This window comes from Tupaia chinensis, unplaced genomic scaffold (genome assembly GCF_000334495.1).
Source record: "Tupaia chinensis unplaced genomic scaffold, TupChi_1.0 Scaffold139484_1, whole genome shotgun sequence".
Classification (NCBI taxonomy): Eukaryota; Metazoa; Chordata; class Mammalia; order Scandentia; family Tupaiidae; genus Tupaia; species Tupaia belangeri.
This window is the reverse complement of record NW_006199369.1, coordinates 109,152-137,021: the sequence shown is the minus strand read 5'-3', so window position 1 is coordinate 137,021 and position 27,870 is coordinate 109,152. Positions and strand designations below refer to the sequence as shown.

The 27,870-nt window shown below is 47.8% G+C and overlaps 2 protein-coding genes across 3 annotated transcripts in view; both read left to right on the top strand.

Moving 5' to 3' along the window:
* LOC114004654 (polycystic kidney disease protein 1-like 1) overlaps positions 1–7,536 on the top strand; it is a 14,238-nt gene extending 6,702 nt beyond the window's left edge. For both annotated transcript variants that reach the window (XM_027765702.1, XM_027765703.1), the window contains exons 4-11: positions 12–131; positions 231–300; positions 1,173–1,219; positions 2,061–2,223; positions 4,127–4,262; positions 5,286–5,370; positions 5,813–5,989; positions 7,342–7,536. In XM_027765702.1, the coding sequence (XP_027621503.1) occupies positions 12–131; positions 231–300; positions 1,173–1,219; positions 2,061–2,223; positions 4,127–4,262; positions 5,286–5,370; positions 5,813–5,989; positions 7,342–7,524 (981 nt within the window). In that variant the 3' untranslated portion in view covers positions 7,525–7,536. The remainder of the gene's footprint in view (positions 1–11; positions 132–230; positions 301–1,172; positions 1,220–2,060; positions 2,224–4,126; positions 4,263–5,285; positions 5,371–5,812; positions 5,990–7,341) is intronic.
* A 1,109-nt stretch (positions 7,537–8,645) lies between these two features.
* Positions 8,646–27,870, top strand: part of LOC114004656 (polycystic kidney disease protein 1-like 1) — a 25,494-nt gene continuing 6,269 nt past the window's right edge. The window contains exons 1-5 of the mRNA XM_027765709.1: positions 8,646–8,744; positions 12,923–13,041; positions 18,481–18,591; positions 26,500–26,623; positions 27,453–27,536. Of these exons, the coding sequence (XP_027621510.1) occupies positions 8,646–8,744; positions 12,923–13,041; positions 18,481–18,591; positions 26,500–26,623; positions 27,453–27,536 (537 nt within the window). The remainder of the gene's footprint in view (positions 8,745–12,922; positions 13,042–18,480; positions 18,592–26,499; positions 26,624–27,452; positions 27,537–27,870) is intronic.

Below are 27,870 nucleotides of genomic sequence, written 5' to 3'. Positions count from 1 at the left end.
CGTGGTTGCAGCTGCCGATGGTTGTCACCCCCACTGCCGTCACTGCAGCGTCCTTCAGGCTGGCTCTTCTATGTTCCCTCCTGGCCTCCCCCGGGGCGCAGCTCCTGTCTCTGCTCTTCCAGCTCAGCAAGGTACCCGTGGCCTGTCTGCCTATCCGCGTGGCCCCATCCACCTGAGCAGCACCACCAAACTGGGGAGCATCTTCCTAAACAACCTCTTTACCTCTGTAGGAAGACTCAAGGCCTGCCAGAGCCCAGCTACACAGCCCCCTGAGAGAAGCACAGGCAGAAGCAACTCTGGGTAAACACGTATTAAAGTAACGCAGAAACCGTCCCATCATGGGCTGGCACCATAGCACAGTGGTAAGGACAGCGGTTAAGCACAGCGCGTTAGGAGCTGGATTCCACATGGCTGCCCGCCATTGAGCACATGTGTGCTCAGGCATGTGGTGCACGCCCAAGATAGCCATGGGAGGGAGAAATGGAAGAGAAGGTATTACAATGAGAGCATGCCCCACTGTGGGAGGAGTGACTTCTCTCTCCTTCTCTGTCTCTCTCTCTGGTGATTGCATGTACGCTGTGGCAATTTAAAGAAAAGATATATCCCTCCTAACTCTCTTGGCTGGTCCTTTGGGGCCAAGCTACTAGGTAACAGTTGTATCTTCTACTGTGAATTTTTATCGTGCTTATTATGACAAAAGCCAAGCATCATTTCATATGCTTATAACATTTTGTGTGGTTTTCTAGTTGTTTGGCCCATATTTATATTAATCACGTAAAATCATTTTTTATGAATGACACGTCAGTACTTTCACCATGAAGTAAACTGGATCTTTGTCCATGGGTAGGGAATAATTTTTCTCTCTTGAAATTGCTGTTTGAGTGTGATTATTACTCCTTAAGAATCTTGAATTATCATACTGATCAATATATTTTTTAAGGCCTTTTACTTTTCCCAAGTAAGCATTTTCCTCCTGCTGTGTTTCCAGGGCCAGCCATGGGGGTCATAAGGGGCTGTTCAAGACCATACCAGGGCAGTAATGACAGGAAGCCTCATTCTAGCCTTGCCCTGTCTGAGGAAGGCCCGTTCTGGCAAAATCGGGAAGAAAGAAGTGTCCCTGGGAACCCTAACACGTGTCTTTAGCATCAGTGTTCCCCCTTTCTCTTTCTCAGGTCCTGATTCCAGTGGGAGGCTGTCAGGTCCCCAGGAGCCGTGCCAGGTGAGCCCGTATCCACACGCAGTGCCTGACTCAGCACAGCATGCTGAGCTCTAGATCTCTCGGATGCCCTCCTCTGGCGTAGGCCGGCCGTGGAGGGGCAAAGCCCAAAGTGGGATGGAGACAAGGACATACTGGCTGGGCCAGTGGTGGAGATGCTGGGAGGCAGCAAGGCCCCGGGTGTTTGCTCTGCTCTCAGTCCTTTCACGAGGAGTGGGCTTGGAGAACCTGCCCCATGGTGGAAGCCAGCTTCCAGCTCTCACAGTCTCTGACCCAGGGCAGCTTCTAGTGGCACATCACAGCCTCGTGTGGTAGTTTATCTGTATGACCATCCCCTTAGCATCAGCGGGTTCTTATCTGTGGGGACATCGCAGGGCACATGGTTCTCATGTTTCTAGTCTCTAATTCCTTGCTCCTGGTACTTAGGAAGGTGTTCTTGGTCCCCTGCTCTGAGCTCACAGTACCCCCAGGCTCCAACACCACAATGGGGCTTCGTACCCTTCACCTTGCGGCCTTTGCTCACCTCAGCGGTCTTGGCTGAACCCCTTCCTCTGCAGGGCAGTGCCTTGCAGAGAGCAGAGTGCAGTCAACCCAGCTGTGTGGAGCCACCATCAGGCCACCAGCATCGTCACACCACCCCCCGCCCTCCAAGGATCCAAAGGAGCTGGCTCTCAGGCTAACTGCACTGCTTCCCTTAGGGTTCACCAGATGCCTGAGCTTGATGGGACCCATGCCTCTCCTCTGAGAAGACCCGCAAACTTCAGCACTGTCTGGTGCACTGTAATATAACATGTGGAAAGCCCTGTGCTGGGGCATTAACCTTAGCCTGACCTTGTTGTTCCAGCACCCTCCATCAGCCGTTCCCTCTGCGAGTGCCAGGGCCAGAAGAAAGGCAGCAGACAGCAGTGGCATGGCTTGTCCCCACCAGGAGCTGGAGGCCCAAGAAGCTGACCACTGCCAGTCTTCTCTGAGGGAGAAGAGTGTCCCTCACTCTCCCTGTTCTCAAGGTGACCTCGCTGTGTGCTTTACAGCGCTCAGCCTCTTCCCACCAGTCCATTGTTAGCCTGTGGCTGCTTTCCAGAACTGGCCAATGTCCTCTCACCAAACACTCGAGTCTCATCCAAAACTAGGCACTGGCTTATTTGAAACTGGGGTGTTCAGCTGTGTTCCAAAGTCCTAGTGGTTTCTGGCATTTATTTAACATAGGTTTGGTCAGAAGTTTTGAAAAGTCAGGGACCAGCAGTTAGTGTAATGGATATGTTACTGGACTCCCAGGTAGTCAACCACAGTTCGAGTCCCGGACCTGGTGGCTTAAATTCACGCCGGTTGCGTGTGCGTGCATGCCCAAGATTCCAAGAGGAGAATGGAGGAGAAGGGACTACAGTGTGGCCATCTCCCCTGGGGGGTGATTTCTTGCTTTCTGTCTCTCTGGCAAGTACACGCGCCCTATAGCAAAAACCTCTCCCCCTCCCAAAAAAAAAAGAAAAAGAAGTTTTGAAAAGTCAGTAAGAGAATCTTTACCTTCTAACTTTTCTAAGTGTTCTGAAATTTGAAGTTTTCCAATTTTTTTTATGATAATTATAGTGAATAATGGCCCTAGCTTCAAAATATGCTAGATGCTCAGCTGGGAGCTGGTAGAGGCAGAGAATTACCGAGGAGTGGATAGGGCTGTGTCCAGGAGGGGGTTCCTGCTGCAGCCTGTGCCAGGAGGGCAGCCAGGTCCCTTCAGTCATGGCCTCGGGGGCGAGGTGCGAGTGGCTATGGCATCCAGAGTTGTGTGATCCGTGAGCAGGTGGTTTCTCACGGCTCCAGTCAGCACAGGTCCTGGCAAGCGTGGATGCTGCTTGACAGGACACGACTGGCAGAGCTTCTGATGGGTGGGCTGCACTGCTCAGCACAGGAAGGACTGTAAGAAAGATGGTCTCTGGAAGTGGGTGAGGCCTGGGCAGGCGAGCCTTCCATACAGGCACAAGAATTGCAGGGGTCCAGGGGCAAGCGCCCTCCAAGGCCCACTGCCTTCCCACACGGAGCCGGACATGGACTGGGCCGGAGGAAGAGCTCAGAAGTGCAAAAGCTCATATTGGCAGGCCAGGTACTGACATGGCTGTCCAGAGAGCCTGGCTCAGGACAACTGCACCACCCCGGCCACAGCTCCCTGTTTCTGCCCAGCAGGCATCCCTCATCTGTCCAGTGCCAGCTTCCCTGTGGAGCTCCCTAGGCGATGCAACACTCCATGTTGGGGGCCTTCAGTTCCCATTGCTCTGCCTGCAATGTGCCCTTCCTGGGATTCACCTCCAAGAACAATCACAGAGTAAATGGACTCCACTCAGGCATGAGGAAGTGCGTGGGGTGACCCTCCGTGTGTGTGCGGCTCTGGAAAAGCTTAGGAGAAATGACGAAGAGTAGGGTGAGTCCCACTCGAGCCCCTTATGGCATGTGGAGACTCAACCTAAACCAGGTGCGGATCCTGCAGATTTCAGGTCAGCCTGCTTTTGGGGTCTGAAATAGAATAGGTCACCCCACTTCTGATGTTGATTCAAAAGGGACTGTCCCCAAGGGCCTGGTAAAGACTGCCTGGTCCTGGCCCCTGTAGGCAAAGACCAACGTCCAGGTCCAGCCATCAGGCAGGAGGAGCCGCCCCCCGCCCCCAGCTACTTGTTCTGCTAGGCCTTCAGCTGATTAGATGAGGCCCACCCACATTGGGGACGGTCATCTGTCTACCCATCCTGCTGGATCAGATGCTAGTGTCATCTGGGAACCCCTCAGACACACCCACTATGTTGTCTGGCCAAACATCTGGGCACCCCAGGGCCCTCTCAAGTTTACGTATGGAATTCACCACGGTGGTCCCTTCGGATGGAAAGGATGGGTTCTGTTAACCCACCTCATCTCTGTCCTGTTCTTCCACAGCTCCCAGCAGTGGGCTCGAAGGACTTGTGGCCCAGCAGCTGAAGGCCCACCTGCCTTGGTCAGACTTTGCAGCATGGGCTGTTTGTGGAACAGTTTCCCTGGCCTGTGGTTTGGGAACAGGATTTCTAGGCTACAGGTGAGTTGTTGAGGCTGGCACCTGCCCTCAGGTCCGTAGATGGAAAGTCTTGCAGCAGTAAGGAAGTTACTGCTTTTCTGGCAACCCATAAATGTGAGCACTAGATGTCGCTGTTGCTACTTCCTCCCTCCATCCTAGAGTTGAATAGAATCATATGGGAACCCCAGGGTTATTTGACCAGATGAGCTCTGCCATGGCCGCTGGGCCTCGATGGAGTGCCAGAAGACACTCGAAGCTGCAGGACCCTCTCCCAGGGAGGGTAGGGCCCAGCCATTGAGCTCCTGGGAGCTGGGAACACGGGCTAGAGCTTGCCATACATCATGTCCCGTTGACGGAAACAGCATAGGGATAAGGATGCCTGAATCAGACTCTGGTCTGAACCCGGGCACATACTGCCTCTCTGGCTCCCGTGTGGCCCAGGTCCACCATCGGAGATCCTGAGGTCATTCCCTGTGGCTCCCTGAGCCCATGCCTTCACAATGATGAAGACAGTTTCGAGCCAAGGCCCTTTCTCCGAGCTCCTTTCCCTTACCTGCACATGTCAAATCACTGTTGGGAAGGGCACGGAATTTAAAACTTGTCTGTGCCTCAGCTTGCTCAGCTGTAAACTAGGGATACCCACAGTGCTTCATTCATGATGGTTTAGGAGGAGGGGAAGAAATACGCAACGTAGTCCTGTCAGCACAGGGCCCCCTGCCAAGCGCTCCTCTCACGTCAGCTCTGCTGCTGCTCTCATCGTCATCATCAGCAGCAGCAGCAGCAGCATCCCCGACCTGCTTCCCACACCTCCCTCTGGGCTCTGTTCCATCTACACGTTGGTTTTCCTTCCTCTTTTCCACTGGGCTGCTTCAGTGGGTCAGAGAGAAACTTCCCTATAGTGGGCAGAAAGACACCTCCACCCCAGTAGAGTTCCCTTGCCACAGCCCCACTTCCCACCCAGCATGAGGCAGGGACCTCTAGGCTGCTCTGTGCTCAGCTAGCGGTCAGCTCACATCCAGGTGCTGACCACACTGTCCGTGACAGGTTTGGCCCAGCGCAGTGTGAGCAGTGGCTGTGCCTGTTGTCCCTGTCCCTGGTCTGCTGTGTTTTTGTCACTCAGCCACTCATGGTAAGAATGCCCTCATGTTTGGGTGCATTTGGGCAGGGTACCTGGGAGGGAGCGGACAGGGGTGCTCACTCAGTTAGATGGCCTGCTCCTTCTCCATATGGCTTGATTGAAAGTGCAGTGAGGAAAACTGGGCGCCAAGCCTTGCGTGAGCTCTACTGGACTGTTACTGAATCCTATAAAAGTCCTGAGAGATGAACCACTTTCACCCCGCTTTTCCCTTTGCAGAAACTAAGCCTCAGAGGACATACATCTCTTAAATGAGACCATGGGGATGAGGGGAGGGCATGAATGCTGAGAATCGGGAATAGAGGGCAGAGGTGACGAAAGCCAGTTTAAGTTGGGAGGTGGAGCCCTGGCCAGTTGGGTAGCGGGAGGGCAGCTCTGCACGGACTGGGCACAATGGCGGTGCTGCCTACACCATGTGGTACATTTTCCCTTCCAGATATGCATCGTGGCTCTGGGCTTTGCTTGGAAAAGAAGAGACGACCACCACTTCTTTACCGAGTCGCTGGGTGAAGCGACCAGGAACTTGGACTCCGAGCTGGAAGGCCTTGCCAGGATGCCCTTTGCCCTTTCTCCGCACCGCTGCCTCCCCGAGTGTGCTGGGCAAGCTCGACAAGTGAGGCGGCTTCACATGCAGAAGTCCACACTCTCACCAGGCATATCCGAATTAGGCTCTGAATCCAAGTGTGGTTGCATTTTGGGAGACCCAGGAAATGTATTTTAGTTTCTTCCTCTTTCTTTGCATACATGTGTGACAGATTAAGTCATAGGATTTATTTTCTTACATTTATTTACCCTAATCTCAAGGATATCCAAGCACCAAGAAGATAAGTATATTTTAAAATATTGAAGGACATGAGAACTATTATTCTTGGCCATCATTTTGGAGAGCTTTTAAGCCATTTACATTTTAATGGGTCCACAGAAAATACACACCTTTCTCTCTTCCCTTCCTCTTTTTTCCCAATGTTCAATACTGCCTACTGTTTAGAGGAGGAGACTTTAAAACATTCGTGGGGAAGGTATGAGTTTATTTTGGTATAGGAAAAAAAAATGAAATCCATGCATATTTTTTTTCATTGCTGTGGTTTTATCTGCAAGGGTGAGTCCTTCCGAGAAATGCAGCTCTGATCCCAGTGCTGGGCCACCCACTTCTGAGGGCCATGTCGGCATCTTCCACCCACTGCATGTCCCGTTAGCACCTCAGTGAGGGCACCCCTCACACACAGCTTCCCCACGGACCCCACTGCACCACCCCTCCCTTCTCGGGCCTGGGATGGTTCATCGGCTAGGAGGATCCAAACCCCCAAGGTTCTGGACCTGTGACCACACTTTACAGTGTCTGCTATTGCTAAATATTTCCTGGGAGGCTGGTGTCTTCAGGAGGAAGGATGGTCCCTGGTTGTGGATGTCTCCAGTGCCTGACCCAGTGCCGCTCAGTACATGTGTGTTCGGTGAATGAGTGAGTGAGTGGGAACTGAATGAATGAATGGATGCCTTCAGTGGGCTCAGCCTCCCTGGCTCTGTTATGCCCCAATCATAAGTAGATTCAGTGTGACACAATCATGTTTTTTAAAAAAAGAAAAGCAAAGATCACTTCTTGCTAAAACCATGCTATAAGGTGACTTTCCCATACTTTGAATGTCCCTAAGAGAAAATACGGTGCAAACGCCGAGGTAATGGCTCTTGTTATTGGACCGCGCTGGACCCACCCCTCCAGCACAACAGCTCTTTGTACTGGCCCCGCTGCAGTTCCTGCCAAGAAGTGTGCCTGCGACGTGAGCAGAGCGTCAACATGGCTTTGCCCCTCTCTGGTCCCCCAACAACCTGGTGTATGTTCTCCACACAGCACCCTTTTGTTCCTGAGGTCTGGCAGAGCACAGAGCACAGTGTGAACACGGTTCCTTGGTCTGGCAAGTGGCCGGGCCTCTTTCCACTGGCTGCTCACAGCGCTCTTGTCCCTGACAGGTCCTGGCTGCCCGACTACGAGCGCGCCACCTGCGCTTGGTACATCCCCCGTCCACAGACGAGCTCAAGGACACCAGGGCGAGGCTGAGGAGAGAGAATCGCACGCAGGCAGCCCTGAGGTGGGTGAGCCCCCTGGGGGGCCTGCTTTGGTCCCACTCTCTTTTCTTTATTCGCTCATGGTAGGGTGCAGGCATTCACGAGAGAAGGAGAAAGAAAGAGAAAGAGAAAGAAGCCTCCTCTGCAGGGTCCAGCCATGCTGTGATCCCCTTCCTCCAGTCCTCCAGTCCTCCAGCCCATGGATCCCGGGCACTCACAGATGCGCCTGGCGTTTCAGGCTGAATCTGGCTGGGGATTCAAGCTACAGTTGCCATGTGTGATCTGGTTTCTCTTGAACAGCACATTACCGCTGCACCATGGAGCCGGCCCCCCACTCCCTGTCTGCTTTCAGAGGGAGCATCCTTCTGCAGCTGGTCACTGGTCGCCGGTCCCTGGTGCACACTATTCTCCTTGGGGAGTGCTGGTGGGGAATCCTACTGACCCCAAAGCCACCCTTTCCTTGTAGTCACCTGCACTCCCCAGCAGTGGGTTGGCAGGACACTGAACTAGGTCATGGAAGGCGACCTGTGTGGGCTGGCTCCAAGTCAGGCTCGATCCACATGGAAGGTCATGGGTTTGCCTTCCAGGTCCACCTCAACACACCAAGCATGTGTGTGAACACTATCAGCCTGAGAGGGGGTCTCAGTGGAGACCCTGTTGAGGAAGCTTGTCTTCGTTTCTCTCTGTGGGTCTATCTCACACACACTCTCAAAAACAGGGAAGAGACGGAAAGCTCACCCTCTGGGTCTCAGCTTCCTCAGTCCATGTGTGATTGACACGCAGGATAGTATGTTCTCCACCCATGTCTGCACCCAGCACACGGCAAGTACTTCTGCTTCTCCTGCTGGGCATGTAGGGGCATAGGAGCCCTAAGGTAAATACACCTCCTCTTGGGACATCAATGTGGCCCCAAAACAAGTATTTAAAATGGCTGAATACTAATTTGACACAGCCCAACATGAAAGCTATTCAAAATTGTTTGGATAAAATGCAAAACAAAAGAAATGCCCGTCTTGTGGCAAACTCTCCCTTGTGGACCCAGGAGGTTTCTCTCAGTGAGTCCATCCACCCTCCATTCTGGCAGGTGCTGGATTGTAACTCCTGGAAGGAGCCAAGTTGCTTTTCTAAATTCTGAACATGAATTTGGTCTCTATAAATCATTCTGATGCAATATCCAGGATTTGGGAATTCCTGGTATTTTTTCGAAAATGGTGTTGCCCAAGAGTGTCATGGAAGCACCCACAGCCATCTTCTCTAAGAACGCCTTCCCTCGCAGTGTGGAGCAGCACTACCACCCTGGGTATGGCGCGCCTTCCAGAGCTAACCCCTTCTAGAGAGAAGAGATGGGCTGTGTCAGGGCATCCTGTGTACAGAGCGTGGGAGAGAACGCCAGGGAGACAGAGCAGTGGCAAATGATACTTTAACTCTGTCAAATCTCCCCATAAGGAATAGAGTAATCAAAATAGTAACACCAAGACCCACAGAATGACAAAACCGAGGACAAGCTGCCCCACATCCCTGCAAAGGCACCAGGTGCGGACGTTCCCAGCACTCGAGTCCTGTAGTTCAGCATCTCTGCAGGACACGATGCAGGAAAGTGTGGAGGCACCCGTGCACCTGTGAGCACGAGGACTCAGGGCTCACTGGGAGTGCAGCAGCTCTGCTAGTGGTGTTTACACACCCCAGTTCACAGCCGAGGATGAGGTCTGGAACTCCTAGGCCTGCCAGCCAAGCGCCCAGAGCTAACCAGATCTGGTTCTGCCAGGACACAGCCTCGTGCTGCAGGGAGCCATGGGCCAGCGTCCAAACCAGCACGGCCACAAAGGGCAGTGGAGATGGCAGATCTAGGAGGCAAGGCTAGCTCTTTTTGCATAGGCCTGGCTGAAAGTCTGCAAAATCCCACAAAAAAGAAAACCAAACCAAAACAAAACAAAAATATATTACAGACAATAAGGGAGGTTAGTTAGTTAAGTAGCAGATTATATAAAAGACCAAGAAGATTCCATAGAACACTCCATTCAAGTCGACGAATAATAAAAAGGGATAAATACAATACAACAATATAATAGAGTACAATACACCCAGGCATGATCTTAAGAAGAAATGCACAAAACTTAAACAGGAAAACTGAAAAACATTCCTGAAATACACAAATGTAGACTTCCACAGATAGAAATACACACGTAGAACCAAACACTATGTCTGTCTTCAGTTCTCTCTAAAACCAATGTATAGATTTAATACAATCCCAATAAAATGCCATCAGACTTTTTTTTCTTTCTGCTGTGACTGATCAATTATAAAGTTGCTTTAAAGGAATAAGCAAACATACATAGCCAGCCAATAAAACCCTGAGAAGGTAGAGTGAAAAGATGGGTCTAGCTCTACCAGATATTAAATAGGCTACAAAAACTCTATGAAGTGTGTGGTTTAGGGGTCAGAAGGTGCTATAGTGGCTAAGGTGCCAGACTCCCACATGGCCAACCACAGTTCAAGTCCCAGACTCAGTGACTTGAAAATCATGCTGGAAGCATGTGCATGCATGCCTAAAATTGCAGAAGAATGGAGGAAAAGGAGTAATAGCATGGCCATCCCTCCTGGGGGACAGTTTCTCACTTTTTCTCTCTCTGTCTCTAGAGAGCACACTCTTAAAAAAAGGGGGGGGGGAGGAAAAGAGTGTGAGTTTATGAAACACAATGAAAAATTTAGAGAAGGTCCCAAATATGTCAAAAATAGTATATGAAAGGTAGCATCTCAAATCTTTGGGGAAAAGATGGAGTTTTGAAAAAGCAGAATTCAGGGCCAGCAGGTGGTGTGGAGGTTAAGACAGCTATATCCCACACGGCTGACTGTGTGGTTGCATTCCCAGACCCGGGCACTTGAAAAACATGTTGAGTGCATGCGTGTGTACTCCTGAAATCCTGAGAGAAGAGTGGAGGAGAAAGGATTTCAGTATCAATATCTCCCCTGGGGGATGATGTCTCGCTTTCCGTCTCTCTTTGTCTCTCTCTGGTGAGTGCACATTCTGTATAGAAGGGGAAAAAATTACAAAAATATAAGAAGTAGAATTTGGATCACTGAATAGTCATTTGGAAAAAAATATGAAATTGGAAGCTTTTGTTATACCATGTTCCAATAAATTCCAAATGAGTAAGATTTAAGTGTAAAAAACAAAACCATGGAAGTTCTAAGTAACTTTCTCTAAGACTTAAGTGAGAAAAAATATCTTGTGATTTTAAAACCCAGAAACAAAAAGGAAAAAGAAAAATGAATTTGACTACATAAAACTTGAAGAAGAGAAAAAAAATTTTAAAACTTCTGTGGCAAAGATATCATTTGCAAAATTTAAAAATAGTAACAAACTAGGAGAAAATATTTGTAACAAAGTTTTAGTATTCTTTGATGTAAAGATGTTCAACAATATTGAAATGACCAACATCTCTTTAGAACAAAAAGTAGATTGGAGAAGTGGACAGATAGTTCATAGGTAAAAATAAAATGCAAATGGTACTTCTACTCAGACTGAGAGAACGGTCCATTAAAATTTACCAAATTTTACCAAGTACTGCCGTCTCCTTCCTCCAAATTTCTAGCCTGCTACATCCTGGGCTCTTGTGCATGTGCCTGGCATGTTTCATGCTGACTGGGTCAGTGATTCAGAGTGTAGTCACCATGTGGGATCCAGCCCACATTCCCTGCTGCTGAGGCTACAGCAGATCTGATCACAGAACACTGGAGCAAAATGTGTATGTGCAATTCCTGGGGATTTGCACATCTGTGGCACGGTTACAGTGCAGTGTCCCACTTCTCCGAGTCACTCGTACAGACATGTTAGCAAGACCACGAGAAGACTCACAAACAAGGCAATTTAGGTGAGGCCTTTGCAATGGGAACAGCCTAGAAGTAACCCAGGTGTCCTCCCAACGGAACAGGAGCACAGCAGATTAGTGTCTAGCTATAAAAAGCATGAGGACTAAGGCAGTCCTGTAACCTAATGCTTAGGGGAGTTGGATCCCACAGGGTTGTTTGAATCCCAGCCCTGACAGCTTGAAAAACATTCTGGGCATACATACATGTGGCCCCAGAGGCTTAAACTCATGTTGGGTGCATGTGCATGCTTGCCCAACTAAATACCATTTTCTACCTGAAAGAACCAGGCATCTTTGGGATTTCTGATTTGAGATCTCTGATGGAAAATGTGCGAGATGAACCTGGAACACGTCTGCATTTCTGTTTTCAGTGCCAGAGGACGTGTGCACTGACTAGAGAAAGAGAAGAGAAAGAGGGATAAAGCACCTCCCTTGGGGCATGGTCACATCACAATCCATCCTTCTTCATTTCTCCATCTTGTTGGGATTTGGTCACACATGCACATTTGAACCTCATCTGGCCATGCGACATCTAACTCATTTAACCACTAGGCAACAGGGTGGCAGCACTGCTTTCTAACTTGATAGGTAGATTTAAGGCATTCTCAATCAGGACCAGCTCTGTGACACAGTGGTAATGAGTGGTAATGCACTGGATCCCACACAGTGGCCAGTCTGAATCACTGATCCTGTCAGCATGAAACATGCCAAGCACACGTGCCCAGGACATGCCAGACGAGAAAATTTGAGGACGGGGACTGCAGCATGCAGACCCTGTGAAGCCCCCTTTTCACTCTCTCTCTTTCTCTCGCTCCCTCTCTCATACATGCACATGTGCAAGCTCTATTATAAATATAATAATAATAATAATAATAATAATGCAGTCCTAACCAAAATCCTGCAAACTTTTGAAAGAAATATTGACAAACTGATCCTAAAATATATATGGAAAGCAAAGGAACTAAAAGAGCCAAAAAAAAATTCTGAAAAAGATGAACAAATTTTGAGGACTGACAAGATCTGACTTTAAGATGTACTATACAGCCGAAGAAACCAAAACAGCCTGGCATTTGGAGCCAGGACAGAATAGACACATTCACCAATAAAGCAGAACGGAGAACCCACAAACAGACCTACACAGATACGTACACGGGACTGATTTTTCGACAAAGGCAATTCAGTAGAGAAAGGATAGTCTTTTTCAAAATGAGTGCTGGAAAAACTGGATGTTGATGTGCCAAAATGAACCTCAACACGTCCCTCATAGATTTTTTTTTTCAAGGGATTTAACAGTGTAGTTCCCCTGAAGATGTTTTGCTGAGTAAAACACCTGGTACATGTACACAGGGTCTATGAGGAGGCTCACTTTAACATTTCTTCTTACAGGGTCATTAGGTAGTGTGGTGGTTAGGGCATTGGACTCTCATGTGGTTGACTGTGGTTCGAGTCCCAGACCTGGCAGCTTTCTCTCTCTTTCTCTTTATCTCTGCCTGTCTCTCTCTGGTGAGCAAAAAATTTAAGCAGAGCACAGAGCACAGTGTGAACACGGTTCCTTGGTCTGGCAAGTGGCCGGGCCTCTTTCCACTGGCTGCTCACAGCGCTCTTGTCCCTGACAGGTCCTGGCTGCCCGACTACGAGCGCGCCACCTGCGCTTGGTACATCCCCCGTCCACAGACGAGCTCAAGGACACCAGGGCGAGGCTGAGGAGAGAGAATCGCACGCAGGCAGCCCTGAGGTGGGTGAGCCCCCTGGGGGGCCTGCTTTGGTCCCACTCTCTTTTCTTTATTCGCTCATGGTAGGGTGCAGGCATTCACGAGAGAAGGAGAAAGAAAGAGAAAGAGAAAGAAGCCTCCTCTGCAGGGTCCAGCCATGCTGTGATCCCCTTCCTCCAGTCCTCCAGTCCTCCAGCCCATGGATCCCGGGCACTCACAGATGCGCCTGGCGTTTCAGGCTGAATCTGGCTGGGGATTCAAGCTACAGTTGCCATGTGTGATCTGGTTTCTCTTGAACAGCACATTACCGCTGCACCATGGAGCCGGCCCCCCACTCCCTGTCTGCTTTCAGAGGGAGCATCCTTCTGCAGCTGGTCACTGGTCGCCGGTCCCTGGTGCACACTATTCTCCTTGGGGAGTGCTGGTGGGGAATCCTACTGACCCCAAAGCCACCCTTTCCTTGTAGTCACCTGCACTCCCCAGCAGTGGGTTGGCAGGACACTGAACTAGGTCATGGAAGGCGACCTGTGTGGGCTGGCTCCAAGTCAGGCTCGATCCACATGGAAGGTCATGGGTTTGCCTTCCAGGTCCACCTCAACACACCAAGCATGTGTGTGAACACTATCAGCCTGAGAGGGGGTCTCAGTGGAGACCCTGTTGAGGAAGCTTGTCTTCGTTTCTCTCTGTGGGTCTATCTCACACACACTCTCAAAAACAGGGAAGAGACGGAAAGCTCACCCTCTGGGTCTCAGCTTCCTCAGTCCATGTGTGATTGACACGCAGGATAGTATGTTCTCCACCCATGTCTGCACCCAGCACACGGCAAGTACTTCTGCTTCTCCTGCTGGGCATGTAGGGGCATAGGAGCCCTAAGGTAAATACACCTCCTCTTGGGACATCAATGTGGCCCCAAAACAAGTATTTAAAATGGCTGAATACTAATTTGACACAGCCCAACATGAAAGCTATTCAAAATTGTTTGGATAAAATGCAAAACAAAAGAAATGCCCGTCTTGTGGCAAACTCTCCCTTGTGGACCCAGGAGGTTTCTCTCAGTGAGTCCATCCACCCTCCATTCTGGCAGGTGCTGGATTGTAACTCCTGGAAGGAGCCAAGTTGCTTTTCTAAATTCTGAACATGAATTTGGTCTCTATAAATCATTCTGATGCAATATCCAGGATTTGGGAATTCCTGGTATTTTTTCGAAAATGGTGTTGCCCAAGAGTGTCATGGAAGCACCCACAGCCATCTTCTCTAAGAACGCCTTCCCTCGCAGTGTGGAGCAGCACTACCACCCTGGGTATGGCGCGCCTTCCAGAGCTAACCCCTTCTAGAGAGAAGAGATGGGCTGTGTCAGGGCATCCTGTGTACAGAGCGTGGGAGAGAACGCCAGGGAGACAGAGCAGTGGCAAATGATACTTTAACTCTGTCAAATCTCCCCATAAGGAATAGAGTAATCAAAATAGTAACACCAAGACCCACAGAATGACAAAACCGAGGACAAGCTGCCCCACATCCCTGCAAAGGCACCAGGTGCGGACGTTCCCAGCACTCGAGTCCTGTAGTTCAGCATCTCTGCAGGACACGATGCAGGAAAGTGTGGAGGCACCCGTGCACCTGTGAGCACGAGGACTCAGGGCTCACTGGGAGTGCAGCAGCTCTGCTAGTGGTGTTTACACACCCCAGTTCACAGCCGAGGATGAGGTCTGGAACTCCTAGGCCTGCCAGCCAAGCGCCCAGAGCTAACCAGATCTGGTTCTGCCAGGACACAGCCTCGTGCTGCAGGGAGCCATGGGCCAGCGTCCAAACCAGCACGGCCACAAAGGGCAGTGGAGATGGCAGATCTAGGAGGCAAGGCTAGCTCTTTTTGCATAGGCCTGGCTGAAAGTCTGCAAAATCCCACAAAAAAGAAAACCAAACCAAAACAAAACAAAAATATATTACAGACAATAAGGGAGGTTAGTTAGTTAAGTAGCAGATTATATAAAAGACCAAGAAGATTCCATAGAACACTCCATTCAAGTCGACGAATAATAAAAAGGGATAAATACAATACAACAATATAATAGAGTACAATACACCCAGGCATGATCTTAAGAAGAAATGCACAAAACTTAAACAGGAAAACTGAAAAACATTCCTGAAATACACAAATGTAGACTTCCACAGATAGAAATACACACGTAGAACCAAACACTATGTCTGTCTTCAGTTCTCTCTAAAACCAATGTATAGATTTAATACAATCCCAATAAAATGCCATCAGACTTTTTTTTCTTTCTGCTGTGACTGATCAATTATAAAGTTGCTTTAAAGGAATAAGCAAACATACATAGCCAGCCAATAAAACCCTGAGAAGGTAGAGTGAAAAGATGGGTCTAGCTCTACCAGATATTAAATAGGCTACAAAAACTCTATGAAGTGTGTGGTTTAGGGGTCAGAAGGTGCTATAGTGGCTAAGGTGCCAGACTCCCACATGGCCAACCACAGTTCAAGTCCCAGACTCAGTGACTTGAAAATCATGCTGGAAGCATGTGCATGCATGCCTAAAATTGCAGAAGAATGGAGGAAAAGGAGTAATAGCATGGCCATCCCTCCTGGGGGACAGTTTCTCACTTTTTCTCTCTCTGTCTCTAGAGAGCACACTCTTAAAAAAAGGGGGGGGGGAGGAAAAGAGTGTGAGTTTATGAAACACAATGAAAAATTTAGAGAAGGTCCCAAATATGTCAAAAATAGTATATGAAAGGTAGCATCTCAAATCTTTGGGGAAAAGATGGAGTTTTGAAAAAGCAGAATTCAGGGCCAGCAGGTGGTGTGGAGGTTAAGACAGCTATATCCCACACGGCTGACTGTGTGGTTGCATTCCCAGACCCGGGCACTTGAAAAACATGTTGAGTGCATGCGTGTGTACTCCTGAAATCCTGAGAGAAGAGTGGAGGAGAAAGGATTTCAGTATCAATATCTCCCCTGGGGGATGATGTCTCGCTTTCCGTCTCTCTTTGTCTCTCTCTGGTGAGTGCACATTCTGTATAGAAGGGGAAAAAATTACAAAAATATAAGAAGTAGAATTTGGATCACTGAATAGTCATTTGGAAAAAAATATGAAATTGGAAGCTTTTGTTATACCATGTTCCAATAAATTCCAAATGAGTAAGATTTAAGTGTAAAAAACAAAACCATGGAAGTTCTAAGTAACTTTCTCTAAGACTTAAGTGAGAAAAAATATCTTGTGATTTTAAAACCCAGAAACAAAAAGGAAAAAGAAAAATGAATTTGACTACATAAAACTTGAAGAAGAGAAAAAAAATTTTAAAACTTCTGTGGCAAAGATATCATTTGCAAAATTTAAAAATAGTAACAAACTAGGAGAAAATATTTGTAACAAAGTTTTAGTATTCTTTGATGTAAAGATGTTCAACAATATTGAAATGACCAACATCTCTTTAGAACAAAAAGTAGATTGGAGAAGTGGACAGATAGTTCATAGGTAAAAATAAAATGCAAATGGTACTTCTACTCAGACTGAGAGAACGGTCCATTAAAATTTACCAAATTTTACCAAGTACTGCCGTCTCCTTCCTCCAAATTTCTAGCCTGCTACATCCTGGGCTCTTGTGCATGTGCCTGGCATGTTTCATGCTGACTGGGTCAGTGATTCAGAGTGTAGTCACCATGTGGGATCCAGCCCACATTCCCTGCTGCTGAGGCTACAGCAGATCTGATCACAGAACACTGGAGCAAAATGTGTATGTGCAATTCCTGGGGATTTGCACATCTGTGGCACGGTTACAGTGCAGTGTCCCACTTCTCCGAGTCACTCGTACAGACATGTTAGCAAGACCACGAGAAGACTCACAAACAAGGCAATTTAGGTGAGGCCTTTGCAATGGGAACAGCCTAGAAGTAACCCAGGTGTCCTCCCAACGGAACAGGAGCACAGCAGATTAGTGTCTAGCTATAAAAAGCATGAGGACTAAGGCAGTCCTGTAACCTAATGCTTAGGGGAGTTGGATCCCACAGGGTTGTTTGAATCCCAGCCCTGACAGCTTGAAAAACATTCTGGGCATACATACATGTGGCCCCAGAGGCTTAAACTCATGTTGGGTGCATGTGCATGCTTGCCCAACTAAATACCATTTTCTACCTGAAAGAACCAGGCATCTTTGGGATTTCTGATTTGAGATCTCTGATGGAAAATGTGCGAGATGAACCTGGAACACGTCTGCATTTCTGTTTTCAGTGCCAGAGGACGTGTGCACTGACTAGAGAAAGAGAAGAGAAAGAGGGATAAAGCACCTCCCTTGGGGCATGGTCACATCACAATCCATCCTTCTTCATTTCTCCATCTTGTTGGGATTTGGTCACACATGCACATTTGAACCTCATCTGGCCATGCGACATCTAACTCATTTAACCACTAGGCAACAGGGTGGCAGCACTGCTTTCTAACTTGATAGGTAGATTTAAGGCATTCTCAATCAGGACCAGCTCTGTGACACAGTGGTAATGAGTGGTAATGCACTGGATCCCACACAGTGGCCAGTCTGAATCACTGATCCTGTCAGCATGAAACATGCCAAGCACACGTGCCCAGGACATGCCAGACGAGAAAATTTGAGGACGGGGACTGCAGCATGCAGACCCTGTGAAGCCCCCTTTTCACTCTCTCTCTTTCTCTCGCTCCCTCTCTCATACATGCACATGTGCAAGCTCTATTATAAATATAATAATAATAATAATAATAATAATGCAGTCCTAACCAAAATCCTGCAAACTTTTGAAAGAAATATTGACAAACTGATCCTAAAATATATATGGAAAGCAAAGGAACTAAAAGAGCCAAAAAAAAATTCTGAAAAAGATGAACAAATTTTGAGGACTGACAAGATCTGACTTTAAGATGTACTATACAGCCGAAGAAACCAAAACAGCCTGGCATTTGGAGCCAGGACAGAATAGACACATTCACCAATAAAGCAGAACGGAGAACCCACAAACAGACCTACACAGATACGTACACGGGACTGATTTTTCGACAAAGGCAATTCAGTAGAGAAAGGATAGTCTTTTTCAAAATGAGTGCTGGAAAAACTGGATGTTGATGTGCCAAAATGAACCTCAACACGTCCCTCATGCTTTGTACATAGATTTTTTTTTTTCAAGGGATTTAACAGTGTAGTTCCCCTGAAGATGTTTTGCTGAGTAAAATACCTGGTACATGTACACAGGGTCTATGAGGATGCTCACTTTAACATTTCTTCTTACAGGGTCATTAGGTAGTGTGGTGGTTAGGGCATTGGACTCTCATGTGGTTGACTGTGGTTCGAGTCCCAGACCTGGCAGCTTTCTCTCTCTTTCTCTTTATCTCTGCCTGTCTCTCTCTGGTGAGCAAAAAATTTAAAGTAATAATAAAAACAGTAAGTAAAATTAAATAATTCTTTACAATTCTCTTTTTCTTGCAGAGACATCTCCTTGCACATCCTCACACTGCTTCTGTTTTCGTTTATAATATATGGGACATACCCCCGAGAAGAGTATTCTCTCAATCAGGCTATCAGGAAGGAATTTACAAGGTAAGAGTTTTGAGGAACTCCTCTAGATTGGGGGCGAGCTCAGAGTTCAGGGGGCCAGAGAGGCTCTACCTTACTCTTACTTTGAGCAAGCCAAGGCTTGTCTTTACGTTCTAGAACAGACACAATGTCAGGGGAGGGACCTGCCAGCCACCTGGCCCACTCTCTGGTGGCACTCACCCCTGCATGATTGAGGCCCAGAGCAGGTGCTTCACCAGGTCCCACACATGAAGTATAGGACAGCTTGTCCCATCCCTCACAGACACAGCTTCCCCAGTGTTAGCAACAGGCCTCCACTCACCGGCTTTGGGCATGTCCCAAACACCCCTTTGGGTAAATAGTGAAACAAGGATATTTCAAGGCACTTTAATACCTGGGCCAAAACATGGTCTTGGGGTTTTGCTTCTGCTGAAGACATCTGAGTTCTTCAGTCAAAGGCTATTGTTGGAGCTCATGGCCAATGACACCCGATCTCGAACAGCTGGTAGTACCCCATTCTTAAGTTGGATTTGGTTCTTCCTTCCTCTAAAAGTACTGGGTCATCAGAAAAGTCATGACGCATTTTTGCATAGAAACATATATTACAGCTTTTCCAACGACCCAATAAAAGACACTCAAGGCTAGCAGATAGCATGGCAGTTAAGGCAGTGGATCCTACATGCCAGGCTGTATGTTCAAGTCCCAAACTCAGTGACTTGAAAATCGTGCCAGGCACATGTGTGTGCATGCCCAAAATCCTGAGGAGAGAATGGAGGAGGAATTTCAGTGTAGCCATCTCCCCCCGGTGGGGTGGGGGGGATTTCTCAATTTCTATCTCTCTCTCTGTGTCTTTCTGGAGAACGGATGTGCCCTATAGCAAAACAGTCTAAAAATGTGTAGCAGAGCATTTTCCATGGTATGTCATGCAGAAGCCACACTGGTGACATTCTGCTGTCCCCTCCATGCCGTACTGTGTCTAAAGTGGGGATGCGTGTTGTAATCAACGTACACATTTAGCGTAGCATCCCTCTTTCACTGAAGGTTGTGAACACCGTGATCGGACTTTCTTTTCACTGGTTCGGAACAGTCAATCTGATCATCCTTTCAAGGCAATTTGACTCTGAATTCTGAAATGCATGTCTGAAGCAATACTGGTTCCTCAGTGTGATTTCAATGACAAGAAATGTACATCCCACAGTCTGCTTTCTCTGGGGAATACGTAAATACACATCACTGGGTGCTTCTAAAATGCATGGCTATTGACCAAGTAATTCAGTTTGATGTAAATGTTTTTGTTGGATTTTTTTTTTTTGACAGAAGTAGGTGGCTGGAAAATCCATTTACTATTTTTAAAAATTATTATTTATTCAATATTATTTATTCATTCATTCATTTTAATTTGACCAGAGAGAGAGACCCAGAGAGAGAAAGAGAGGGAAAGGGACAGAGGAAGCCACCGGGTCCGGGACTCAAACCGTGATTGACCATGTGGGAGTGTCCAGCACCTTAACCACCACGCCACCTGCTGGTCCCTCCATTTACTATTACCTGTTATTTAAGGCCACATTTGTCTTTCTCTTCTGCGAAAGAGAGAGTTATTGATTTCCATCCAGACCCAGGCTAGTACATGTCATCCCTCTTGCTAAAGGGACCTTAATAAAGAAGACCTGGACATCCCCATTCAATGAGTTTGGACTCCACTGTTCACTAACCCAGCGTTTCACTGCTGAGGTATGGCAGTGAGATAAAGTGGTATCTTTCTGCCTCCTCATTTACAAAACCAGCAGATATTTATTTCCATTAGCAACCGGCTTTTCAGTTTACCCATCTGTGCTGGTCACAGTGTGTGCCAATAGGTGGCGCTGTGCACAAACCTAAGCAGGAACTTGGGTCGTTTTGCCTGAAAATTTAATTCTATTGTATATGTGAGAAACTTCTGGCTTTTGCTCATTTAATTTTTATATCTCACATTTCATAATTCAGCATTATATGGCATATTTCTCAGATGAGCTATTGCCTCTTGATAGGCACATCAGAAATGCCCCAGCTGAGATAATATTTGTGAGATGACTCTGTGCACGAAGACCACTGTGCTTGGATAAAGGGCTCAGATGTTGGATCCCTGGGGCTTCCCAGAGCCCTGTGCTTCCCACAAGGATGCAAGCCCTCCCTGTCTCGATGCTCTGCTGCCAAGCAGAGGTGTCTATCCTGGTTTGAAATGAGATGTTTAATGTGGACCCTCTCTGCCTTACCTGCCTCCACACCAGTACCCAGTCTTGAAACATCTGAGGCCTGGCACTGTGAGGGCATTCCAGATGGAGGGACCAAAGCCCAGTGGGGATGGAATAGGTTGAAGTCAGGCCTGGGCCCAGGTTCACATCTGCCTCCCAGGTGGCCCTGGAAAGTGTTTGGACTCTGAGCCTTGGCATAGACGGCTGTAAAGTGAGGGAGTTGAGCTAGGTATTAACAAAAATGATCATGTTATTGGATCCTGTTTTAAGTTGTACTTCTGAACTCAAGAAAGTCTTCATGAAATTCCAAGAGAAACAAAACAAAAATAACCACCAAATAAAGTCCCAACAGTTGAAATCGGTGCTTTATCCCAGGGCTCTAAATGAAAAATAACTGCAATTGTATCTTCTCTCTGTGTAGCTAGTCTTGTGGGCTATTTCGTATTATTGTGGTAATTAACACAGACAGCAGGACTCCTGGGGTTGTTTGGGCCAGCCCTGCCCTCCCAGGTGCCAGGAATGAAGCATGTGGTATGCATCGTCTCTCTGTGGGATGCTTCGGCTCAGGGTCACGGTCAGGTCTTTCTTGCCTTTGTTTTTAATGTTATCCCAATAGGGAACAAGTATCAGAAAGTAATACCACTTCCCCCAAAATTGTGCAAACTCAATGTAGCTATAAAGTTTGTACAATTTTATATTTTAAAAAAACAGAGTGGAACATATTAGTCTATAAATGTCCAGCCAGTGCATTTATATGTTTGTTTCTTTTGTTTTGTTTTTAGGTGGTTTGTTTTTTTTTGTTTTGTTATTTTGTTTTGTTTTTTCTTTGCCATAGGGCACATGTGCTTACTGGAGAAGGGTGGGGAGAGGGCAGGGAGGGGGGACTGAAAAATCATCCCCTTGGGGGATGGCCACACTATGCTACAATCCCTTCTCTTCCATTCTCCTCTTGGAACTTTGGATAAGCACAAACATATGCCCAGCTTGTTTTTCAGGCTGCTGGGCCCAGGACTCTGTCTGTAGAGTTGGACTCTGTGGGATCCAGTGCTTGCCACCTACTGGCTCCGTTGTTTGTAAGTTGCCAAGGGATGCATGTGTTCACCAGAGAAAAAGAGAAGGAGAGGGAGGAGGTGCCCACCAAAGAGTGTAGTAACATCGCAATCCCGTTTCCTCCATTTCTCCATTGTGTCAGGATTTGGGGCACAAATTCACACACGCTCAGCACATTTTTAAAGTTACTAGGGCCAGGATGCAAACTGTGGTCCACCATGTGGGATCCTGCTTCCTTTAACCACTAGGCTATGAGGCCTGCCCTTCCAGAGCAGATGATTAACACTTTTCTCTGTTGAAAATGAAGCATCACCCTCTAGCTCTCCTCTCTCCCTTCCCTTTCTCTCCATCCTAGCTAGCTCACTCCTTCATCCTTTCCTCCTCAGAATGGTTGCAGATATTTTCAGGGGTGGACCTGCTTGCTTCCTGCCTCCCATCCCTGTCTCCCTATGTCTTCTCCCTTCCCAGGTGCTGCTCTGACTCTTCATCCTACTCTTTGGATGTTTGGGCAGTTTCCAGCTTGCTCTGCATTTGATGGACGTTTGACCAAGATCTTAGAGAAGTATAGAGAGCTCAGAACCAGCTCCCAGGAAAAGGTCTGCACAGATTAGCACAAGCCAATGATGATCAAATACTTGAACAGGTAGCAGATAATCTCGCTACAAAAAAAAAAAAAGCAAATAAAACTAGTCAGATAAATTAGTTCACCAGACTTGGGTTTAATTTCATTTAATTTAATTTTGTTTTATTTTATTTTATTTTTTAGAGATTTTTGCTATAGGGCACATGTCGTCAGAGAGACAGAAAGCTAAAATCATCCCCCAAAAGGGATGGTCACACCAGTCTCTTCTCCATTCTCCTCTCGGGTTTGAGGGCATGCACATATACACTCCCAGCATGAGTTTTAAGCCTCTGGTTCCAAGACTCGAACTGCAGTCAGCCAGTGTCTTAACCACTATGCCACTTGCTGACCCCACACGAGACTTTTATTCCCACTGCTATGGAAGTTTTTGAACATGTTTATAGTACAGATTAAATATCCCTTATCCAAAATACTGGGAACAGAGTGTTTTGACTTCAGATATTTTGGATTTGGGAATATTTTTATATACATAATGAGCTATCTTGAAGATGAGACACCAATCTAAGCATGAAATTCACTGATGGTTCATATACTGAGTCTGAAGGTAATTTTACTGGTAAGAGGTATTGCATCATTTTTAAAATATGTATTTCTGGGACCAGCAGATGGAGTAATGGTTACATCACTGGACTCCCACGTAGTTGTCACAGTTCAAGTCCCGGATCTGGTGGCTTAAACTCACCCCAGGCACATGCACATGCGAGCCCAAGGTCCAGAGAGGAGAATGGAGGAGAAGGGATTGTGACATGGCCATCCCCCCCTCGGGGGTGTGTGTGTGATTTCTCTCTTTCTGTCTCTCTGTCTCTCTCTCTCTCTTTCCAGCAAGCACATATTCCCCATGGCAAAAACCTCTCCAAAAAACAAAAAATTATTTCTTCCATCAGCAAAAGAGTGAGTGAGACAGTGAGACAGAGATAGACAGCATCCCTAGCAAAGTCTTGATGCCACAATCCACTCCCAACCTCAGTCTTAAATTATGGGCACACGCATCCATGCGGTGTACTCTGGAAGATCTCTGGGCATGAGCCCGGAGCCCTCCTATGTGAGTTGACATCACAGAGTACTGCGTTTTCCTTCTGCATTGCCATCCAGCCCTGCATTGCATTGTTCTGACTGTGACCATCATATGAGATCAGGTCTGGAATTGTCCAACTGTGACAGCATGTCAGTAGTCAAAATTTTGCATTTTGAAACATTGTAGTAGATTTCAGATTTTCTGATAGGGATGTCAGCCTATATTTGTACATTGTCGTCTAGGCTGTTTGTGTCTGTTAATCTATACAGGGTATTTTGTTTTGTTTTGTTTTTGCCTTAGACTCCTTTTCCCTGATGTTGTGTTTTTTGTTTGACATACTCTATCGGGTTTTATTTTCCATCTCTCATGATAGAGCATGTGCACATGAGAGAGAGAGAGAGGTGAGCAACTTTCACAGGTCTTCCACAATTCCCCTCCTCCAGTCATTTAGCTCATGGGGTCCTGGGCATTTGTGTACATGGTTGGTATGTTCCAGGCTGACTAGCCCAGGGATTTGAACCAAGGTCATCCTATGGAATCTAGTTTCACTTGAACACTACATTACTACTGCATCATGGAATCAGCCTTCAGGTTAGGTTTTAAAATCCTTTTTAAAACCTATAAATCAATAATGGAGTGCCCATAATCAATAATGGAGTGTGTACTGCATATCCTTTCCCGAGACAGTCTCTGGAGAACTAAAGCACTAATTAGAGCACTTGCCTGCCAATTTCCATGGTGTAAATTCTCCCACCCTGGTCTACTTCACACCACCATGTGATGTCACAGAGTGTGGAGCTGGGAAGAGATGTGCATGATAGCTCTGGAGCTGGTCTCCATTGGTTCCAGCACCCCATTATCCACAGCCCCCCTCAACCCCCAAGTCTAGCTTACCAAAGTCTTAGCTGTCACCTGAAGAACTCTGTCGGACCAGTCTTCGCAGTCATCTGCATTTGGTTGTGGGAACAGGCAAGACAGTAAAATTCTATGTACTTAGATGACTCGACTTCACCTCCTTTCTTAAGTTCTTATGACTTTCCACCAGTGTTTATTTCCTGAGAAGTATTTTGATCTTCGTTTTTCACAGAGGCAGACAAAGTGAATTAGCCACCCGAAACTGCTTCCTGTTTTTGTGTTTTAAATTTGCGAGAGGGCCTGTGTGCTTGCCAGAGAGACAGAGAAAGGGGTGTGTGAGTTGCGGGGTGGGGAGCGGGGAAACAGGTGAGACAGCTGCTCCCATTGGCGATGGTCATGCTGCAAATCTCCTCTCCTTCAATCCTCCTTTTGGGATGTTGGGCATACGCAAGTCCTGTGTGTTTCTCAAGCTACCAGGTTCAGGCCTGGAACCGTGCAGTCAGCCACAGAATCCGGCTGCCTTAACCAGCATGCCATGGGCTGGCTGGAGACCTGTTTCTATTGCTGCAGGATGTTGATGGGTGTGTTATCCTCGCTCTTGCTCAGCATCTTTCTTGGAAAGGCAGGTGTGAGAGATTTTTAGGGTCAGGCGAGAAAGGCTTAGTTTTCTCCGAGCACTCACTCTTTTCCTCTGCCCTTTGCCTAGAGCCCAGAGTCCAGGGTGCTCCTGGTGCCACCATATGCCACCTTAACTTCCATAGGCCTTCCTGCTTGGTCTGAGGGAACTGAGCACAATGCATTTTGTCACTTGAAATAATTTCAGTGCTTCTTTAAATCAGATCCTTGGTGGAAAAGTGAGACAGATAGCTAATATTTGTCATAAAGAAGCTAATTAAAGGGCTGTCCCCATAGCCTAGTGGTTAGGGAGCTGGATCCCTTATGGCCAGCCACAGATTGGTGGCATGAGCGATACTGAGCATGTGAACGTGCCCAAAATCCCAACAGGATGGTGAAATAGAGGAAAAGAGATGGCAGTGTGACCACCCCCAGATTGTACTCTCGCTCTCCCTGTCCTCTTGCTCTTGCTAGTATAGAAACCCTCTGGCAATTAAAAAAAAATGAATTGAGGGCTGACCCTGTAGTACAGTGGTTAAGGCCTGTGTGCAGGGAGCCAGGTGACCGCAGGTTGAGTCCCAGTCCTGGAAGCTTAAAAAACGTGCCAGCTGCCCATGCACGCATGCCCCAACTCCTGAGGGATGGAGATATGGAGGACAGAGGATTACGATGTGACCATGCCATGGGTGTGTTCTCTCTCTCTCCCCCTCCTTCTCCCCACCCCTCTGCAAGCATAGCTCCTCCACCCCAGTAATAAAAATAAAATAAAAAGATTGAAAAGAAAACAGTTTAGCATTTTTTGACGCCCTACTGTGTTCAATATTGGACTTCGTGTACATCTTCCCTCCTAAGGCTGTCAGCCATAACCCCATGCCCAGGCAGTGGGTGCAGAGAGATGACTGTGTCTAGGCCTGCATGTATAAGGCCTCCCTCGTCTTCCCCTCAGCTCAGAGCCCTCGCAGCGGCCTGGCCAGCCCCACATTCTTCCCGATTTCCCAGCCTGCGCCCACCCAGGCCTTTGTCCTCACCCTCCTCCCTGCCCTGAGCACAGAGAACTTTGTGGCAGCTCCCTGGTGTCTTCAGATCTTCGTTGACAAGTCACCTCTCCTTGAAGTATTCCGTGATCTGAGACAGAGGTCCCCCTGCCCATCCTGCCACTTCCTGTCACTCTTGCTCAGTTTTGTCCTTAACACTTAGCACTCATGGACTGTTTTGCTTTTTGCCCTTATTTGTTGGGCATCTCCCCACACGAGGGCAGGGCTGCAAGTTTCTGCTTCCCAGTGCCCAGAGAGGACCCAGCCCCCCCAGTCACCGCATGGTCCGTTTGTTGAGTGATGAGTGAGCACACGAACCGGTGCTTGGTCTACCAGCCTCTCCTCCCCTGCTTCTAAGTGAGTTCCAGGATTTTGTGCCCCATGCCCCAACATGAATGAGAGAAAACTGGCAGGAAAAACGCTTTTGTTCTCTTTGACTTGTTCTTGTTGGCTGCACAAACAACTTACTGTTTTTTCTCTCTCCTTAAGAAATGGCAGAAACCCTCTGGGTGCCGTGAGAAGTGTCGAGGAGTGGTGGGACTGGAGTCTGACCACACTGCTGGACGGCCTGTACCCTGGGGGCACCTTGGCTGCCCAGGAGCCGCGGGCTCAGGTGGGCATTTTATCCCTATTGGCAGCAGGCCATCTCCAAAATACCATGTCACAGGGCTGAAACTGTCCAGAACGCATGAACTCCAACACCATGTAGGTTCCCAGACAACTGTGTAAGGGGTAGGGCTAGAGCCCTACCCGGCCCCTGCTCCCCTACACCTTCCTCAGCCACAGGGGCTCCCCACACTCCCCTGCTTCCCAGCCTGAGCTAGCCGCAGGGGCACGCAGGTCCACAGGAGCCCTCAGGCCAATGAGGGGGTGCAAGACAAGTAAATGGAAGGTTCTAGCTCAGTGTGCAAGATCCAGTGACCAGGGATGTAAGGATTACCTGTGATAGAGGAGCAAATAGCCAGGACAGGGACATCAAGGATGCCTCCAGACAAAGGAGGGGCCGTTCCCAAGTTCTGGAGAAAAAGTGAATCAGTGTTTCGTGTAATCACAGCCCTTGCTCATCTTTTATTTCCTAATTCTCTCTCCTCTCAAAGAAGTATCTTTGTCCGGATTCCTCAGACACCTTATTTGTCATTTTACCTGGTTGTGGTTCATATAGTCTCATGTGACGACGACCCTGGAGAAGCCTTAGAGACGGAGTGTGCTTACGTGCACAGCCGTACCTCACTCCATTACGGGCTGTGCGTACCTCAACCTCAGCCCTTTCCAGGCAAGGCTGAGAGGGAGCTGCTCTCTTGCTTAGAATGCCCATTACGTCCTGAGAGTGTGCGTATGTTGTGGCCTCCCATGAAGGCAGTCGTCGGGCACCCCACACCTGTGAGTACTACTTGACGGCGATGCAGGCAGTCACGGCGTGTTGTCGCCCTCATCTTTTCTAGGCTGGAGCTCTGGGAGGAAAATGCTACCAAATAGGTAGTTTAGTGATTGAGCAGCTGAAAGTCTCTCCTAGCAGTGAATGTAAGGTAAGATGTTCTTTTTGCTTCTAAATGTACATTGAATTAAAGATGTCCAGGAGACTTTGGGGCGGGAGCAGGCTGATCATCTAGCTTCTCTGAGAGTCTAGCTGGTGATCCAGGTCAGCAGGGGCCAGGATGGGGACAGAAGAGCCTTTCCCTCCCCTGTCTTCTCCCCTTGCCAGCCCTTCACAACCCCCCTTCTATCCATGGCATTCTGTCACAGGTTTACTCAGTTCGCTGTTTAACTTAGAGACCTAATGTTCCAGTCCAAACTAGGACTTTAATCTAAAACCTAGAAAGAGAGTATCCACATAGCCTCTTCTTTTTTTTTTTTGGATCC